At 40.1% G+C, this 20,000-nt stretch overlaps 1 protein-coding gene across 19 annotated transcripts in view; it reads left to right on the forward strand.

Moving 5' to 3' along the window:
* The window catches only part of map2 (microtubule-associated protein 2), a 130,357-nt gene that overhangs the window by 98,511 nt on the left and 11,846 nt on the right, over nucleotides 1–20,000 (forward strand). For 8 of the 19 annotated variants that reach the window (XM_047814900.1, XM_047814907.1, XM_047814908.1 and 5 more), the window contains 9 exons: nucleotides 286–390; nucleotides 4,352–4,426; nucleotides 7,584–7,799; nucleotides 9,603–9,875; nucleotides 11,012–14,392; nucleotides 14,603–14,803; nucleotides 15,083–15,220; nucleotides 16,419–16,477; nucleotides 19,667–19,849. In XM_047814900.1, coding sequence (XP_047670856.1) covers nucleotides 286–390; nucleotides 4,352–4,426; nucleotides 7,584–7,799; nucleotides 9,603–9,875; nucleotides 11,012–14,392; nucleotides 14,603–14,803; nucleotides 15,083–15,220; nucleotides 16,419–16,477; nucleotides 19,667–19,849 — 4,631 coding nt within the window. The remainder of the gene's footprint in view (nucleotides 1–285; nucleotides 391–4,351; nucleotides 4,427–7,583; nucleotides 7,800–9,602; nucleotides 9,876–11,011; nucleotides 14,393–14,602; nucleotides 14,804–15,082; nucleotides 15,221–16,418; nucleotides 16,478–19,666; nucleotides 19,850–20,000) is intronic. The other 11 variants (XM_047814905.1, XM_047814918.1, XM_047814911.1 and 8 more) reach the window with 9 other exon arrangements.

Raw genomic sequence — 20,000 nt, forward strand, 5'->3', positions numbered from 1 at the left:
TATATAAAAGGACTGTATGAAGACTTCAAATATACTTCACCAAATGAACAAGAAAAATATAATCCAACTGGTTTACATGAAGTTTATATGAAGTAATAATAAAGCTCATCAATAATTAAGTTCAATAAAAATCAGCATTTTTGCTCCAAATCCATGATTCACTCTTAAATTATGATACATGACAGGTTGGCAATCATTATATATGGAGCTGCCATTAAGCCACCCTGATGATGATGATGATGATGATGATGATGATGATGATGATGATGATGATGTGTTTTTTAGAGCAAGTGTCCGCGCGCATTGTGCAGGAGGTGACGGCCGAGGCAGTGGCGGTTCTGAAGGGAGAGCAGGAGCTCCATCCAGGCACAGCCGTCCGACTCTCCTCAGGTACGACACAACTCTATGATTCACTCTCATAGATAGACTGGAAACCATTCAAACTCGAAAATCTGGGCTCTGTTTACCTTCGAACACACTTGAAATAGAAAAATCTGTTGTTGCAGTTTGTGCTATTTCTGTGGGTGACACGGCCTGTGCTAGAGTTTCTTTATGCTTCAAATATATTGTATTTGTTTCTATCCTATTTTATGTACATCGTGTATCATGAGTAATACCGTTTTAAATGGATCTCAATGCACTCGAATGTATTATTTATTCACCAGAAATAATGTAAAGAATCATACTGTAAAAAGTACTCACGTTTTTCTCTTGAAATGTGATATAGTTCCAGTTGGGTTTGGGTTTAAAACCTGTAAATAAACTGAATTGTTTTTTCTCTTATGTCAGTTGCCAGTAACTGACTTTACTTGTTTTTAATTCAGATCAATAAGACAGACCCTTCATGATTTAATGGTCAGATATTAACACAAAGTCAAGTCACTAGATTCAGAGGTACAGTATATATATATATATATATATTCGTTTTTTGATGGGTTTTTTCTTTCAAATGACAACAGATTTCTTGCATATTTGGACCATGACATGTTGTGTGGCATTCACACACATTCCCCTCAGCCAAAGCCCTCTTTTATCTTATCATGTGCCTTGAACATGAGTATAGCTCCTGTAAAAAGATAATAAATGTGTCTTCAATGGGAGATTAAAATAAGAAGCCTTGGTTTGCACCACTTCAATTCAGTTTTCTTTTACACCACAACAATCTTAAAAGAGCTCCATGAAATCCTGAAATCCTCATAAGCTTTTGCAAGATTAGTGAAATTACACTTAACTTCCTGACACATACACACTTGTCCATTTCAGGCCAAGTAGTGATGTTGGAGTTGGAGAATGGTTTTGATTCAGCCTTCACTGATGTTAACTTGGACCTACGTTGACTTGCCACAGAAACTTAAATAGTTTAACAAATTAGTAAAACAAGGGGGTCACGGTGGCTTAGCGGTTAGCTGGTTCGCCTCACACCTCCAGGGTCGGGGGTTCGATTCCCGCCTCCGCCTTGTGTGTGTCGAGTTTGCATGTTCTCCCCGTGCCTCGGGGTTTCCTCCGGGTACTCCGGTTTCCTCCCCCGGTCCAAAGACATGCATGGTAGGTTGATTGGCATCTCTGGAAAATTGTCCGTAGTGTGTGAGTGAATGAGAGTGTGTGTGTGCCCTGTGATGGGTTGGCACTCCGTCCAGGGTGTATCCTGCCTCGATGCCCGATGACGCCTGAGATAGGCACAGGCTCCCCGTGACCCGAGAAGTTCGGATAAGCGGTAGGAAATGAGTGAAAATAGTGAAATATTTTGTTTGTTTGTTTGGATTTGTTCCAGTTTTTATTTGATCAATTTATTCCAGTACCTCCTATAAACTGGCATATTATTGTATGCGCTGAAATAATGAACCTATTATTTGAGTTATTAGATTGTGTTCATGAAATAAATAGAATTTATTTAGCAGCTAAAGAAGCTTTGGCTGCAAAACATTTGCAAAACTCCAAAAATTGGAAAGTTGAGATGTTTGTTTGTGAATAATAAACTAAGAGTCTGTCAGTGTGACACGTCTGCAAGCAAATTATGGATATTGTGAGTGTGTTTTGTCTTGTCTCTACCTGTCTTTGCAGATCAGGTAGAGTGTGTGTGTGTGTGTGTGTGTGTGTGTGTGTGTGTGTGTGTGTGTGTGTGTGTGTGTGTGTGTGTGTGTGTGTGTGTGTGATCTATGGCCTGAGCTGGTCTCCATACTGTCGCTTCAGCTCCTGCTGATTAGCAGATCCGTTTTGACAGCTGGTCGTTTCCATTAGCATACTGCTGTGATACTTTGATATGCATGCTGACTAAGGGTAGAGAGAACAACCTGTCTGCTGGTTCAAACAACCTGTCCTGCCTCCTCCTGTGTATCACAACAAGCATAGAAATTTACATTTACAACATTTGATGGATTCATAGCAATTCACATTATCTCATATATATACAACTGAGCAGTTGAGCTGGGTCTGATATCTATAGTATTCCTTTAATTTGACCATACAACCTTACCTACCAGTTATGAGGCTTACCCGATTACTAGTCTGGTTCACTACAGTTAAAAGAGCTCTCGGTTTCATCATCAAGTCATGCTGTTTCTTTTTTTCTTTATGCTTATGTTTATTATATTGATAAATATTGTAAGTGTTCCACTGATAAACAAGACTGATGCAGCAGTGGTCAGGCAAATCTCCCAGAGAAGACATTAGGATGAAACCTTGGGGCTTTTTACCCCTGGTCACTTCACACGTTTTCTGTGATCAGATATCTATCCGACGGTAAAAAGACCAGGTCTAAATGCCCTCCGAAACGTTTTGGAGACGGATATAAATCCGATGGTACAAACCCCTTCAGGAGGAGGTCTGGGACGCGTTTCAGATGAAACTGGACAGGTGTAAATGTATGTGGTTGTTCAAGCCACATACGTCAGCGCTATACTCCTCCCAAAGGGAAGTACGTCACTCGCAGGTGATCTTTCACCCAGGCGTCTCGTCGGGACTTAAAACGCGCTGCTGCCGCCAGCGAAAATGCAGCAAACAGTAAACGCTGTTTTTTGTAGCATAAACGTCGTAACCAGTTTTTTCGTCTTCTTTTTGATCGCTTTCTAAAAACCGCGTACACCAAAGTGTGTTCTGTTTCAATTACCCCGGAAATGAGGTAAAATATATTAGCATTTTGGGCGGGAGTAGAAAGATCGGGTCGATATCCGATCCGCCGAGACGCATTTATGTGTCTTAATGTTAATGAAACAGTTTTAATAAATCAGATAGCTATCAGATCAGAGACAACACATGAAGTGACCGGGTGTAAAAAGGCCCCATGAGACGTAGGTGGTACCATCTACAGCAATCCCATGTGTCCTTTTCTGATTGTTATTTCTATAGCAGCAGCTAATTCACATGGGCCTGTGTTACAAAAATGTTTAATAGCTGGTAAAAGTTAACTGTAAAGAGATATTCCTTATACATACAGTGACGAACTCTCCATTGTCAGCTCTTTCTAACCGTCAGGATGTTTTCCACCACAGGAAAGTCTTCAGGTCATGGTTTATGTTGTGCAATAACACTGCAGGTTGTTTTGTTAATAACAAGTGTGCCATTTAGTGGTTAGCACGTTCGCCTCACACCTCCAGGGTTGGGGGTTCGATTCCCACCTGTGTGGAGTTTGCATGTTCTCCCCATGCCTCGGGGGTTTCCTCCGGGTACTCCGGTTTCCTCCCCCGGTCCAAAGACATGCATGGTAGGTTGATTGGCATCTCTGGGAAATTGTCCGTAGTGTGTGAGTGTGAGTGAATGAGAGTGTGTGTGTGCCCTTTGATGGGTTGGCACTCCGTCCAGGGTGTATCCTGCCTCGATGTCCGATGACGCCTGAGATAGGCACAGGCTCCCCGTGACCCGAGAAGTTCGGATAAGCGGTAGAAAATGAATGAATGAATGAATTTCAAGCAAAACATTGCAGTTTAAAATGGAGGAATAAACACTTCAGGATGCCCTATTATTGGAAAGTATTCAATGTCGGAGTGGTAACAAGTCGTAACTCTTCTTTGTACCGAGCTGCCTCAAACCACCCAGTCGTTGGTTATCCCTGTAAAAGTAACTCCTGTCATCATGTGTTCCTTGTGTTTGGGAGCTGTTTTTCGATAATAGTTGCTGAAAGTTTTCAGGAGATAAATAGAGCTCTCGCTCTGCTGGATTTAGTCTGCAGAAACAGATCATACTGTGTATGCAGCAGTATTGAAAGGATGAGATTAAGCAAAGAGAGTAAGCACCTGCAAAGAAGTCCTGTATGTCAGATTGCGCATCCATATACTAAGCTTTGCTGTGTGGATTTTTTATTTTTTTTTTATTATATCCATTTCTCATTCTCTGCTTCCATTTTCTGTGTCTGCAGTGGAAGACTCAACCAATTTGCCACCTTCTCCACCTCCGTCTCCTGCGGCTGAGCACTTTGGCCCTCTGGAGCAAGGTAGGTCCATGTCCAACTGATAATATGTGTGTGTATGTGGAAAGTTTAACAGTGTTTGTACAAAGGTGAGTGTGAAAAACATCTGTGGTTTGGATGTGTCTTCATCCCTGTTCACCACCTTCTCCACAAGAGGGTTGGGTCTTTTTTGCCGGAAAAGTGGCCAACACCATTCCTTTCTGGACAGACGGTGAGGCCCACACTTCTGATTGAACTGAAGTGATCTATACTGGAAGAAAAATGAGCAAAGGATTGTCTTTGCCACCTCCTCCTCTTCCTTACTTCTCCTTGGCGCGTGTTAAATGCTTGGCTATATCTTCATCTTCAGAGTCTTACAGGAAATAAGACAGCCCGAATCAAAACAACACCATTACCACTTACTTCTCTCACCATCACTTCATTTCCTACATACACTCTTCCTGAGTCCCTTTCACCCTGCATGATACTATTCACTCTGGCTCATCTCCTTACACCTTAATGCCATCCTGTTGGCATTTAGGCTCATCGCATCGGTATCCACAATTCTAGGGAAATACCTCATGCTCTTCTTGTCCTCTATTTTTGCATGTTATGTACTAGGTGCTGTTGATGGCGTGGGCCTGCACTCATCAGTTTCTTTGTTTGTATGTGTGTTTGTTGTTTATTGTCGATTTTGGTTGCATATGCTCTTTATGCGTTGTGTTTATGATGGTGCCGTGTACAAACTAGTGGGGGCATATAATGTACAATACTTAACTTATTGTAGACTGGGAACTAAGATTACCAATAGTACCTTGGAATCTTAACAAGGCATCAAGAAAACTATGAAAAGATAAACTAGGTATTTGTGAGCCTAATAAAAGAAAGGATACTATCCCTGGCATACACGCTAATCAGATGTAATTAACCATTTAACAATGAAATAGGTTCAGGGGAATGGTTCTGGCAGATCCAAAGCAGGAAAGAAAGATAAATGGGTAGGATCTGTGAGCCCAAACCATGAAAACACTGACCTAAACAATCAGACATAGAGGAGGAAGATACACTTAGCTGAGCACAAAAACAGAGACTTAGGTTGAGAGGAGAGACGGAGACTGAGAGAGAAACAAGCAGAATAAGATGGAAGCAGAGACTGGGTTTGGAGCAGAGGCTTGAGAAGAGACTGCAGAAGATTGCAGAAGAGACAGAGACAAAAACTATAGCAGGTTCAGAGGACAAAGAGTCATGTAACCTGGAAGACACTAGGCACTTGTTCGATGACCTTGGATGACCACTCTCAGTGGCTTTTTAGAGATACGCAGTAGGTCCACATCTCTTTTCTATTAGCAACATTTTTGTTGCATTAACAGGGTACCCTAACACATTTCTGGCACATACCAGCCTTAGACTGTGGCTGATGTGTGAACACATGCCAGAAACAGGTTTGTGGTTAAGGGCATGTGTTCCTTACCCGCGTTCCAGTGCATTCTTGGCGTAATGTTTTTTTCTGTTTGCATGTCCAGTTGGACGTACGGGCAGCAGCTTTTGTTTGGATTCTGCATCACAATTTGGCATGCCCAATAGACCTAAGGCAAGTGCTGATCCCAGTCTCACTAGAAGAATCCAGTTCAAGCATTTGGCCCTTTATTATTTCCGTGACTGTAGTTCTGCAATTCACTTTTCTTAATTCCTAGCAGACCTTTGGTCAGGAACCTTATTAAACTTGCCAAACACCTGCATCTCATCCTTTGCCTAGTTTGTATATGCCTTAAACAAATTAAGCTATAGTTACTAAGATAGAATGAGCCCAAAATCAGTTGTAGTGCCACCTGGTCCATAGGAGCCTGCACAATGGTAGGGCTATATTAGACTTTATGGCCACATCCCCTTTCATCTCTAACTGCACTTTAGTTCATTGGGGGTGCTTGGGTGTTGCCTCAAAATTTGCTAACCTCTGATGTTAGTAAAGCTGTCTTGCTTACAGCAATGTGTGCATGGTACATTATTCTAGATGGTTTACTTTCCCACTGCTTTCTGACATGGATTTTTTTTTTTTTTACTACCAATCATTCTAGTGCAGTGAGGGGTAATTAACCTTGGTGTTACACCTTGGTGGTAAATTTTAATGCTAAGGCAATCTAAACTGCTTCTATTTCTTTGTCTCAAATGGATACCTACTTAACTTTAACTTCAGACTGGGGCAATTGAGGACTCCAGTCATTTTTGTGGTGGCTAGTTGGGCTGCCATGTCTAGGTCAAACATCATCGAGTCATATCTCAGTAGATGCAGTATGGTAATTCCTGGTAAACCCCTGGCCATGTTCCCAAGAGATCTTGTTGAACACCAATAATAATGGTGGTAGCATTTTGCATTTGGATGTCATGTGCCTAGGACCACTTAATTAATTAGTCCATAGCTGCTGGTAGGTGGATGACCCATCGTGCTCAATATGTGGCCAAAGTCTGCTTTCCCTTTGTAGTCTAACCACACACCAAGTCTTCTTTGATTGCACACTGTTGGACTACAAGCAACTTATTTACTTAGTTATTACCTCAAAACGTTTTAGTCTATGTAATGTTAGTAGTGCTGACTCACTCACAGCAGTTTACGTTGTGCATTATGCCAGCTTATTTACTCACCCATTGGTCTTTGAGTATATGGATTGTTGGCTAGCTATTCTCCTGGCTTATTAGTCAGGATTAAAAATTAGTCCCTGTCTGAGACAATGACACGGTGCCTCCCCAGCAGCTGTTTCTGTTTGTGGCCATTTCGTCTTGTATCTATGTACTTGGTGTTGTGCTTATGTGTGCCATTTCTTCACAATTCCTTTACGTAGTACCTATTCTGCATGTTTATTTTCTCTTTCTATTTTTTACTGCCTTTCTCTTGGTCCCTGCTCTTCTTCTTCCTCTCTCCTTTAGCATCTCCACGTTTCACCTCTTTATTCACCATTTACTTCCTTTTGCTTTGATAATATTGGTCACCTTTTGTCACCTTTCTTCCTCGTTTTCAATCTCTCTGAACTCCTTTCATCTTCCTTTCTCTCAATTCTTTTCTTTTTCCATTATGCTCTGTTACTTCCCATTTCTCGAATTGTCCACCCTTCTGTTCACCCTTTCCTGTCTCTCTATATCCCCCTCTTTCTGTCTCTCTCTGTGTCCAGATTTCCCTGCATTTCCTTCTCCTTGTGTCTGTTTGTAGATGTAGGGGATGAGGAGGAGGCTGGGCCTCTCTGCCGCTTCCAAAATTCTCGGGAGAGGTGCAAGTTCCTCGCCCCCTCCATCTCAGTTTCAGTGCCCGAGGATGAACCCTACTACTCTGACGAGGAGTACTATGACCACCCCTTATTCAGCCCTGAGTGGACACTCTCGGGCTCGTGCCCTTCAGGGCAGGCCGCTGCCTTTAGCCAGATTGAAGGTGAACCGCGCATGGTTCCTCTCCACCACCCTCCCCCATTGTCTTCTTTTCTTTCTCTTCCTGTCCTATCTTGAATATTCTTTGGTCATGTTTATCCAAACCTTGGTCTTCTTTCTCTCTCTCTCTCTCTTTCTCTCTCTCTCTCTCTCTCTCTCACTCTCTCTTTCTGGTCTCTTTCTCTCGTTTGCCACCCCCCTTTCGTCTTTTGTCTCTGTTGTGCTGTGCACGCTCTGTCTGTGGAGCGTTCCTTATTCTCAGCGTGCCCTTTCATTTGTCTGGACATTTTATTCAAAGTCGTTTGGCTCCCATCCTCGGGGTTCATCTATTGGGCTGTTTCTTTTCTCAAGTGTTGCCTAAATTACCCCACACACTTACTGCGTGATGCATCAGTGGCACTATTCATGCATCTTGTTTTAATAAAACTTGCTCCAAATGGGAGCCAAACGGCTTGCTACATCGACAGGTCGGTCCAGCATGGTGTGCATTTTTTTGTTCTTTGCCTGTCTTGTGGGTCTGCCATTGTGTCTGTCTGATTGATTGTCTGTCTCTCCATCACCTGGTCCATGCTCATCTGTCCATTCCCCTCCCCATCCCCAATTCAATTTTTTTTTTCCCCTGCTGATGTACACATGCTGTAGATCACAGGAAGACTTTCAGCTCTTCTACTTTTGGCACAAACATGCCCACTCATACTTTATTCACTTTTTTCAATCAATTACAGTAATGCATCAGTCGAAAAAAAGACAGGACATGCATTGTCAGTTCTTGTTAGTTTCTTGGCAAAATGATGGATCCTATATTAGAGATGAAACCCCATGTCTTTTTGCTCCTATACTTTGTTGTCAGTCTCTGTCTCACTGTGACATCCTGCTGAGAGTTGACCTAGTGTGCCCTGTGCTGCTAGACTCCCAGCATCCCTCATAATCTTACTGTAGGCTGCAGACTTCTTAGATGCTCATTCACTCTGACAGCTAAAACATTGCTATACCTACCTTCTGGTTCATCCTATTGCTAAAAAAACATGCCAAATGTCACAGATATAAACTAGTGCCGAAGAATTATTGCGTCCTCTTTACTCACATTGACATCGAAGGTTACATTGTCGGTTTTCTTTTCTTACATTTTCTTAGTGATGCTTAATAAATTCCCTGAAGTACAAGTGATCAGAATTGATGCAGTGCTACTGTACGTGGGAAAGAATTAGCGTGTGACTCAAAACAATCAAGAACTGTTCACATACAGGTCAACGTTGACTCTGTCTCATTCCAGCACATTACAACATATACAATTTTGTAGATTCCCATTGTTTCATTGTTTACCGTTTTTATATCCATGATACCTTTCTCAGACAACAATATACGATGAGTCCTCAAAGCCGAATTTCTTACTGTAGGTTTCTTGGGTTTGACTACTTTCTGCTGAATCTTCCTGTCAGTTTGCTTTTTTCTGCATCACTTTATTAACATGACATGTTTAAAAGTCTTAGACCTCATTGTAGCACTGGTTGTAAGCTAAGTAACTACACGCATTGACTCGTATTATAAAGTATTCTTATCTTTTCTGATAGTACATACATTTGCCCTGATTAAGCAAAAAATGTTATTTGGCCTTACTATATTTTTCAAAATCCAAACAGAAGGAAGTCTCTTCCACATCCATACTGGAACAGTACACATGCAACATATTGATGTGTCATCATTCCTATCCCAGAGCTGAAAGTGTCCCATTTCCTCTAGATCCCTGTAACCCAAGTCTGTGTTGTCCGTAGTCTTGATGTTTCCACTTGTCCCCCTTTTTATTAAGAAGAAGAGACCATAGAGGCTCTTTCTGCAGCGGAGGAAGATGAGAACATTGCAGCAGCAGCAGCTTTAGAGGAGCAGGAGGAAGAGGAGGAGCAGTGGAGTGGGGAGGAGCCTGAGCAGGAACCCATATCCAAGCTCTTAGAGCAGGCAGAGGTGGTAGTCGGGGCCCAGACTTTGCCCTATCTGCAGGCAGAGGACCAAGCAATTAATGCTGGCCCTGGAGCTCGTAATGGGAGCACTGAGGAGGCAGAAAGGGGCGAGTGCCCTGGAAAAGGTGTGTCCTCCATTCTCTGTGGCCTGCATGTGTTTTTTTTTTCCTTGTTTCCAAAAAAGAATAGCTAAAGCATTTTGACAGCTGCGATCTAAGGCAATGGGGAAGAATGGCTCGAAATTGTCCTCTTCTCTGCTGATGCTGCAAGGCAACACAGGCTTGATGGTGACCCGCTTCTGTGGCCAGAGCTGTGCTTGTTTATCATTTTCTTACTTTTGTTCTCTTTCTTCTCATTATCGAATTGCCGTTATCAGTATAGGTGCTACCTTCTTCTTTTGGTGAAGCTTTCTTTGAAGCATACGCTTTGTCTTATGTTGGTATTCTTGTTGCCAGGCTGACCTTTTCCCCATCAACCCATCAAGTGTAAACCATTTGCTTGGTGTCATTTTTGCCAGCTACATTGCCAGTGTTTTTATTATTATTATTATTATTATTATTATTATTATTATTATTATTATTATTATTATTGCATGATGTGATGAATCATTCGTTTCATTAAATATCTGATTCTGTTGAAACTCATTTGATCTTGATTTTTTTTTTGAACATAATCGTGTCATTTTATTTTCACCCATGTGTCTTTCTGCCAAATGTGATATGTGCACATTTGATTTTTATCATGTATCATTTGTTCACCTCATGTTTTATCTGTAAACCTTTGAAAAACTGTAAGATTTCATTTAAAAATATTCCTCTTACAATATGATACTTTTTTGTATTAAATGGGTGGATTTTGCATTAAAAGTTGTCTCTATATCGATTCTAATGAATTTAACAGCCATAACGGTCCAGAAAGTTTTATGATGATGTTAGTTTTTAAAGTGGGTATTTATATAGTTTTTAACCAAAGGTTTTGAAATCCGTCTTATCTGGATTATACAGGTGAGGTGTTCATGGACATTTCATCCTCATTGTGTGGATCTCATCCATCTGGCATTTTGCATGTTGCTCTGCTTACAACCATGTCCTCACTTTGTTCATCAGTGAGTTGGAATGTGCTCTTTTGTTTCATTTGAGACTCTGTATGCTGTGACAATTGCTGGGCTTTGCTTGTCCTTGTGGTGGTTGGCCTGGCAAATCCTTGAGCCCAGATATATAAGTTATGCAGCACAACCAGATCACTTAAGATTTGCTTTCAGCTGTGAAGATGGATGCAGAAAAGCCATGTGGAGAGAGGGCTACGCCGGTCAGCACGGACTTCGCTCAGTCAGAGGTGAAACCAGAGGATCTCACCTCTTACCAAAGTGTTGTCCCTGATACATCATTACCCAGCCTAAGTGACACAGATGCTTTTGCTGTTTCACCAAATGGTCAGAGCAATGCCAAAGAGCCCACGGTGAATCCTGATCAAAAGGAAGACTCACCAGTCAATATTGAGAAGCAAGCTCCTACAGATGCAGTTTCTTTAGACTCAAGTATGTCTCAAACACACGTGATGCAATTACTAGAAGTGGAATCTACATCTACTGGAGACAAGCAGCTAGATGTTATAGCAAGTGCCAAAAGTCTAGAAGTGCCTGGAACAGAGTCTGCTAGCTCAGATAAACAAGAAGGAACTATGGACAAGTCTGGAATGTCTGCTTATTTTGAAACAACCACACTGAAATCAGAGGAGACGAGGGGACAAGGTGAAGATTATTATGAGCTTAGTACTGCATCAGATGAGACTAAGTCTGCCATTTCCTCAGTTCCAGAAATTAGCTACAGTACCCTAGTTCAATCTCAGTCTATAGGTGAAATTCCTGAAAGTCAAAAGGGTACTGAAGAGCAACAAAAGGTTCTCGCATCATCTGAAAAAAGGGATGATTGCAAGCTCTCTCCTGGAAAGTTGGCCTTGGAGCAAAGAAGTTACTCCCTGAATATCACCATTGGGGCTATGGATCAGAGTGGAGGACAAGGGCGTCCCAGAAACTTCTCCCCATTAGCGACTGACATCATGTCTTATACCAGTGGAAGCCTTGATGAATCTACCGAATGCATTCCTGTCTCGCCATCAGTGGAGAAACTCCCCTCTTTCCCACCACTGATCCTGGAGACATCAGCCTCTGTCACCACTCCATCAGCTTCTCCACCTCATGACACAGTAGCTGATATCAAGACCACAAGTCCACAGCCTGAATCCCCAGGTTCTCCCTTACCTAATAAGTTCAGCTATAAAAATGGTGCTGTGATGGCACAAGATCTACCTGAAATGCTGGACTTGGCAGGTACTCGTACAAGATTAATGTCTGATAACACTGATCCTGAGATTATAAGAAGGAAGTCAGTCCCTGCTGACATGCCTGCCCTAGTGAGTGACTCCTTAGCCCATTTGTTTCAGGGTCAGCGAGTTACAAAAAGCGAGACTCAATTGGAGGAACATGGATACTGTGTTTTTAGTGAGTACTCTGGTCCCATGCCATCTCCAGCGGATGTTCACAGTCCATTGGATTCTCCACCAACACAAATCTTCAACAGAATGATTTCAGAAGAAAAAGAGACCATTCCAAATACAAGTGGACAGGAAAGTCCATCATCTAACGTTCTAAAAGAAGACATTTCCCCAGAAACAGAGGAGGAAAAGGATACAAGAGAAAAAATGTGCAAAAATAATGATGCTGGAGCAGAGCAGCCAAGCAATCAAGTTAAAACGTTTGCCACTCCAACTGTTACTGTTACTCTGGAAGGCGTGAAAACAGATCTTGATGAAGAGGCCAAACTTGCAGCTGAACAGGAGGCTGAAATAGCTGATTATGAGAGGCAAATTCGCAAGCTGGAAATGGAAGACAGACCTTTAAGTGTTGAAGAGGAGAGGGAGCTCCAGGAGCTACGTGAAAAGGTGAAGAATAAGCCAGATTTGGTTCACCAGGAAGCCTATGAGGAGGTAGATGCTGAGGATGTGTACCAGCTTACTGGAGTTGCCAAGGACAGGATTGCTAGACCAATTAAACCATCACCAACATCATCAGTGGAGAGTGGAACAGAAGAAGAAAAAGTACCTGTTGACACAGAGAAAACTAAACAGGCACAAGACGGTCAGAAAGAAGAGCCCGCAAAATTGTCTCCTGCAGAATCTGTCGAGAAACCCAGGAAAGATCAGAACCTCCTACAATCTGACAAGGAGAATGAGACTATTGGAGAAAAATCACAACTGGAAATTGCGATGGCAGAGCAGGCTCCTGTTTCCACTTCAGTGTCACAAAGTAAAGAAGAAGAAATAGAAGTAGCTGAGGAACCTATGGAGTACATGCAAGCAGAAAAAGCAGGTTTAGATTTGCCAAATGTGCCTGAGATACTGGAGAAGGTTGAACCACGGAAGACTGAACAAGATCAGTCTGAAGTAAAACAAATTGAAACAGAGCTTGTTGAGAAAGATGACAAGCCCAAAGTGACACATGAGGAGCCTAAAGTTGTTGAGAAACATGAGGAGCCTAAAGTTGTTGAGAAACATGAGGAGCCTAAAGTTGTTGAGACCCATGAGGAGCCTAAAGTTGTTGAGAAACATGAGGAGCCTAAAGTTGTTGAGAAACATGAGGAGCCTAAAGTTGTTGAGACACATGAGGAGCCTAAAGTTGTTGAGACACATGAGGAGCCTAAAGTTGTTGAGAAACATGAGGAGCCTAAAGTTGTTGAGAAAGATGAGGAGCCTAAAGTTGTTGAGAAAGATGAGGAGCCTAAAGTTGTTGAGAAAGATGAGGAGCCTAAAGTTGTTGAGAAAGATGAAGAGTCCAAAGTTGTTGAGAAAGATAAAGAGGACAAAGGTTTTGAGAAAGATGAAGAGCACAATATTGTTGAGAAATATGAGGAGCCACAAAGTGTTCAAAAAGAACAAGAATTCAAAATTGCTGAGAAAGATGAAGAGCCCACAGTCGTTGAGAAACACGAGGAGCCTAAAGTTGTGAAGGACGAAGAGCCTACAGTTGCTGGGAAGGACGAAGAGCCAAAAGTTGTTAAGAAAGATAACGAGCCGTCGTTTGTTGAGAAAGATGAAGAGCCCAAAGTTGTTGAGAACGACGAAGAGACCAGAGTTGTGGAAAAAGATGAAGAGCCCGAAGTTGTTGACAAGCATGAAGAAACTGGACTTGAAAAAGATGAAAAGACAGGACTTGTGAAAGATAAAGTGGAAGAGCATGACGAGTTGGAAGGGGCAGGGGCAGCGGTACAAGAAACCATAGAGCCCCGAGCTGCCATTGAGTCTATTGTAACCGTGGAAGATGACTTTATTACTGTGGTGCAGACCATTGATGAACGAGAAGTACCTGGGCACAGCGTACGTTTCTCCACTCCTCCTGAAGAAGAATCACCACAAATGCTTCGAGATGAAGAGGAGGAAGAAGACTCTATTGAAATGGCTCAAGAAGCAGAAATGGAGGCTGCTAGCCTAGAGGAAGTCCAGGATGCTCCTGAAGCTGTACAGGCCCCTGTGTGTCCTCCTAAGGAGGTTCCAGAGAGCGAGTGTCCTACTGAGAGCTATGATGACTACAAGGATGAAACCACTATCGATGACTCCATCTTAGACAGCTCCTGGATAGACACTCAAGGTGATGCTATGATGTTTCTTTTCTAAATATTCAATTAATTTTCATATATATATTTTTTTTATTATTCAGTTAATTTGTTTTTGTTAGAATCGCAATGTATGTCCGTTTCTTTCAGTAGGCAATATGTTCTTGTGCTAATAATGTAAAGTAATGCTGTTATCATATTAGCATCATTTGTCATGTCAATTTTACATTTTATACATGCTGCAGATGATGATAAGAGCATGGCCACAGAGAAAATTGAGCCTCTTCCAAGAATATTAAGCCCTGCCAAGAAGCCCTCTACCGAGAAGCCAGTCAAACAGAAGCCTAAATCAGGCAGAGCCAAAGGCCGAATTTCCACACCGGAACGCAAACCCATCTGGAAAGATCCGGGACCGGTCCAAAAAGGGGATCTGAAGAAGAAAAAAGGTTGACGATACAAAAGTGACCTTATACATTGCCAGAAATGTCAGATCTTTTGTTATTAAATAAGATTCTTGCCGCTGTTTATAAAATATTCCTGTAACTTCTTGTACCGTGCTAATTTTACGCTACCGGTTTTGTATTGTATCGTATCGTATTATGGCTTTTTGTAAATGTCTGCTCATTAGATGTTATTTTGCTTGTACGGCAACCAGATGGATATTTTGTATTGACCCCATGAACCAAATCCTACAGTTTTCCTGACTCTGTGTTTCCCTTTTGTAGCTGTGATTAAGAAGGTTGAGGTCACAAAAAAATCTGAAAATCAGAGCCGTTCTCCCTCCAGGAAGAGTGTTTTAAAGGCCGCCGTAAGGCATCCTAGAGCTACCCAACATCACATCTGTGCTAAGCGGAAACCCACAGGTGATCACACTATCACAGGCAGACTGTTTGCAATGTGGCTGGCAAATACACTAGCAAAGATGGTGTTTGTCTTTTTGGTTTACAGGTTTTACTGGCAAAATTATTTTATATTTATTTATTTATTTATTTATTTATTTACTTTCATGTTGCTTATTGGTGTTTTTTTTAGTGTAATTGAGTGAAGTTGAAAGTTGATGTCTTGAAATGTGCTCTTTCTGCTTTCTGCACTCTCTTACTTCTGCTTCTTTTGTCTCGGTGCTAATCTGTCCTTTGTTGTGGTTGTATTGTGAACTAGCGCTAACACCCGTTTTCTGATCGAGTGTGTCTGTGCGTCTACTGTGTGAATTTTTAGTCGTGTTATGATTCTCTGAAGGAACATTGCAACAGATTACATCCAGTTTATGTAACAGATCTGGCAATAGAGTCTCTAGGATACAAAGCATGTATGGTGGTTGCTATGCAACTGATTGAGTAGGAGACAACTTGGTCTCTTGAGTCAGAGAGAGAGAGAGAGAGAGAGAGAGAGAGAGAAAGCACTTCCTCTGTCATCATCCATCTCTTTCTGCTGTTTGAGAATTGCAATCCATTTTTTATATAAAAAATATAGTATATGTTACAAAAAAAAAACTTTTTAAATAGCACGGTAGCTGCTTTCCAAAATTCTGGGTTCAGGATGCATTTCCAATTTCTGACGTCGATAAGCTGATTAATGCTGTATTTTTCTTTAATTAACGCCGTAAGAGAGAGAATACAGATGCTGCTGAAGGAACAACGCTTAGCTTCTGGAACATGAGCAATCACAGGATATAATAACAGGAACTGATCTGTTTTACGGACGTTCCGCCGCTTTAAACGTAACCATAAATGGATAAAATGTACATTGTACTTTGCTGCAATTAGATGTTGTAGAAGCCTCTTTTATGTAAGATTGTGTGTTATTCTCTGCCAAATCACGTCAGAGCGGTTCCTTAAGATTGTGGTTCTGTGTAGAATTCGTATGCCGTATGTGGTGTAAAAAGACATGTTGTGTGTTTGTGTGTGTGTGTGTGTGTGTGTGTGTGTGTGTGTGTGTGTGTGTGTGTGTGTGTGTGTGGTTTTTTTTATATCTTTAATTTTCTGGTCTAAGTTAATTGTATCTAAATGTTTTGGATAATTGACAATTAAAATAAATTATATCGATATATTTTTCTCTCTCTAGTATCAGCAGACGGACGGCTGACGTTCAGCTCGGTGCGTCATTCCAGAGACAGGGCGTCTGTGAGTAGTACTGGATTTTTACCCAAAACCTCTTACTCTTTTTTCAGCAGATTTAGGATTAAATGCATCAACCGGTTTAGATCGATGTCTTTTCCACTGATTACTGACAGTAAGAGTTGAAGTAGACGATTACATTTTAATGATGAACGTGATCCTGTGTTGATTTTTAACCAATGTGTTAAATAATAGAATTAAGGGATCGTGTTAATGTGAATGTTAATTCTAATGTATAAATTTACGTCCTTGGCATGTCTGAGTAAGTCTTGTGTTAGTCACATTTTCGTGAATCCAAGCAGATCTTAAGCTCTTGCTCTTTGCAGATTTTGTAATCTTATAGATTTAACTTAAACACCTTTAGTAACTTAAACACCTTTAGTAACTTAAACACCTTTAGTATCTTAAACACCTTTAGTAACTTAAACACCTTTAATAACTTAAACACCTTTAGTAGCTTAAACGCCTTTAGTAACTTAACATTTTTAGTATCTTAAACACCTTTAGTAACTTAAACACCTTTAGTAACTTAAACACCTTTAGTAACTTAAACACCTTTAATAACAAACATCTTTAGTATCTTAAACACCTTTAGATACCTTTAGTATCTTAACACCTTTAGTATCTTAACACCTTTAGTATCTTAAACACCTTTAGTATCTTAAACACCTTTAGTATCTTAAACACCTTTAGTAACTTAAACACCTTTAGTATCTTAAACACCTTTAGTAACTTAAACACCTTTAATAACAAACACCTTTAGTAACTTAAACACCTTTAGTATCTTAAACACCTTTAGTAACTTAAACACCTTTAGTATCTTAAACACCTTTAGTAAATTAAACACCTTTGGTATCTTAAACACCTTTATTAACTTAAACACCTTTATTAACTTAACAGCTTTAGTAACTCAAACACCTTTAGTATCTTAAACACCTTTAGTAACTTAAACACCTTTAATAACAAACATGTTTAGTATCTTAAACACCTTTACTATCTTAAACACCTTTAGTAACTTAAACACCTTTAATAACAAACATGTTTAGTATCTTAAACACCTTTACTATCTTAAACATCTTTAGAATCTTAACACCTTTAGTAACTTAAACACCTTTAGTATATTAACACCTTTAGTATCTTAAACACCTTTAGTAACTTAAACACCTTTAGTATCTTAAACACCTTTAGTATCTTAAACACCTTTACTAACAAACACCTTTAGTATCTTAAACACCTTTAGTATCTTAAACACCTTTAGTAACTTAAACACCTTTAGTATCTTAAACACCTTTATTAACAAACACCTTTAGTATCTTAAACACCTTTACTAACAAACACCTTTAGTAACTTAACACCTTTTGTAACTCAAACACCTTTAGTATCTTAAACACCTTTAGTATCTTAAACACCTTTAGTAACTTAAACACCTTTAATAACAAACATGTTTAGTAACTTAAACACCTTTACTATCTTAAACATCTTTAGAATCTTAACACCTTTAGTATATTAAACACCTTTAGTAAGATGGAAAAATATACAGCTTTTAAGTCTTTGTGTGGAAGGATGTTATGTAGATGAAGTGTTTTGGGGGTCACATGATGTTAATTACCCTTCATTATTTAGGAATATTCTTAAGCCCACTGTCCAATTATATTTTAGTTTTCCTTTAATGTGTCAAATATATTTATTAAAAAAGGATAGTATACTAAATGGCTAGATACCAATATCTTTTGATAGCAGGCACTAAATTCCAGGGGTTTCGTTACCACGACGTAAAGTGGGCGTGTTTCCGGAGGTCAGCATACTACGAAGGACAAAACAGTCATACAGGTAGATTTATTTTAGAAAACAAATAAACAACCAAAAACTACGGTTAAAGTTAATGTTAGGGTTAGATTATCAAATAGGCCACGCCTACCTGATGACGCAATATTCGCTGTTCTGAAATCCATGGAAATAAGTGCCTGCCATCTTTTGACATGCTTGCTAATATCTTGCTAGCCTTTACCTACCCAGCTTGGGGTTTTACTTGTAAACTTAGCCATACATTTATTTCAATAATTACATTAGAAACATGGACTGTTTTAGCAAGAAAGTAAACAGCAACATTGTAAGCACATGGGTGATTGATTTTCTGTTAGCATCTATTTCCTTTAAATAATAAATGCTAGTTTGAATTGCTAGGAAAAAACTACAAGCAATGTAGCGAATTACTCTTTTTATTGTTAACTGTGTTAATTAGTGAAATAAACTTGGTCGATGGTAAAAATTGTAAAAATGGTCCAAATTCTGTAAACAAATTACTAAGTAAATAAATCAGATCGAAATCGAGACTTAACCAAAGACTAGCAAAATTTTAATGATCAAACATTTGGATCAAGCGAAGAAATCCTATTATTAGGATTAGGAAATTATTATTAGGATTAGGAAATTATTAGGAAATTAGACTAGTAGGAAAATTGTCTAATTTTACTATTATTATTATTATTATTATTATTATTATTGTTGTTGTTGTTGTTGTTGTTATAAAAAATATCAACAACAACAACAACAACAACAATAATAATAATAATAATAATAATAATAATAATATTAAGCATTAAAATCTCAACCCAAAACTATCTCCACCTATTTCACTCCAACCTTTTCAACATTTCCCATGAATCTCACTAATCACTCACTCCCTCGCACGCACTCATACCCGTCGCTGCTAACCTCATGCTCTTTCATTTCCACCATCTTGTGCACTCTTTTGTCTAGGTGGCCTTCCATTAGCGTTAGTGCAGATGTTATACTGCTCTGACCCTCCTAACCTTAAAGCCCCTCACCCTTCTGATTACTGTTATTTACCTCAAACGCAAATTGTCTCAGGCTTGTCCCCAGATCCTGCAGTTTTTATCGCGTCTTATCTATAAGTCACGTCCTTTTTGTTGGCAGATGAACAGCGTAGCATATTTTACTTTATTAGAACAGAGCTGTATCTACATTACATATTATTTATGTAATAGACGTTTTTAACGTGATAGAGGTTATTACATCGTTTGTGTATGAAATGTAATCGTTGTGTCATGTCCATTATGTCCATCCTGTTGATATCATTGTGATCTTTTGGTTTAATCCTCTCTCACGTGACTTTCTCCTTCATTGGTTTTTATTTTGCATGAACGAACATCTTCATCCCACCGTTCATCCCAGACCCCCAACCCGACTTCACTAACTAAGATCCCCACCTGTAAAACACGGGCGTCGGCTCTTCCTCAGCCCCGCCTGAACTCCACCTGCTCCTACAATAAAACAAGCTTATTGGTGGAGTTCGAAGGGCCCCGCCCCTTCTCAGCAGGGCCTCAAGATTCCATCTCAATTAACAATTTAGAAAAGGTAAGAAAGGGCCTAAAGCTGGTTGTGTGCTGTCAATTAACTTAAAGGTCATGCTCATAGGGCTTCACAGAGCCTACACAAGCCCTTTATGATGATTGACATAAATCAACCTAAATATTTATAACGGCTTATTACCGAACTTAGGCCTTTA

The sequence above is a fragment of the Tachysurus fulvidraco genome, chromosome 6 (assembly GCF_022655615.1).
Source record: "Tachysurus fulvidraco isolate hzauxx_2018 chromosome 6, HZAU_PFXX_2.0, whole genome shotgun sequence".
NCBI classification, from domain to species: Eukaryota; Metazoa; Chordata; class Actinopteri; order Siluriformes; family Bagridae; genus Tachysurus; species Tachysurus fulvidraco.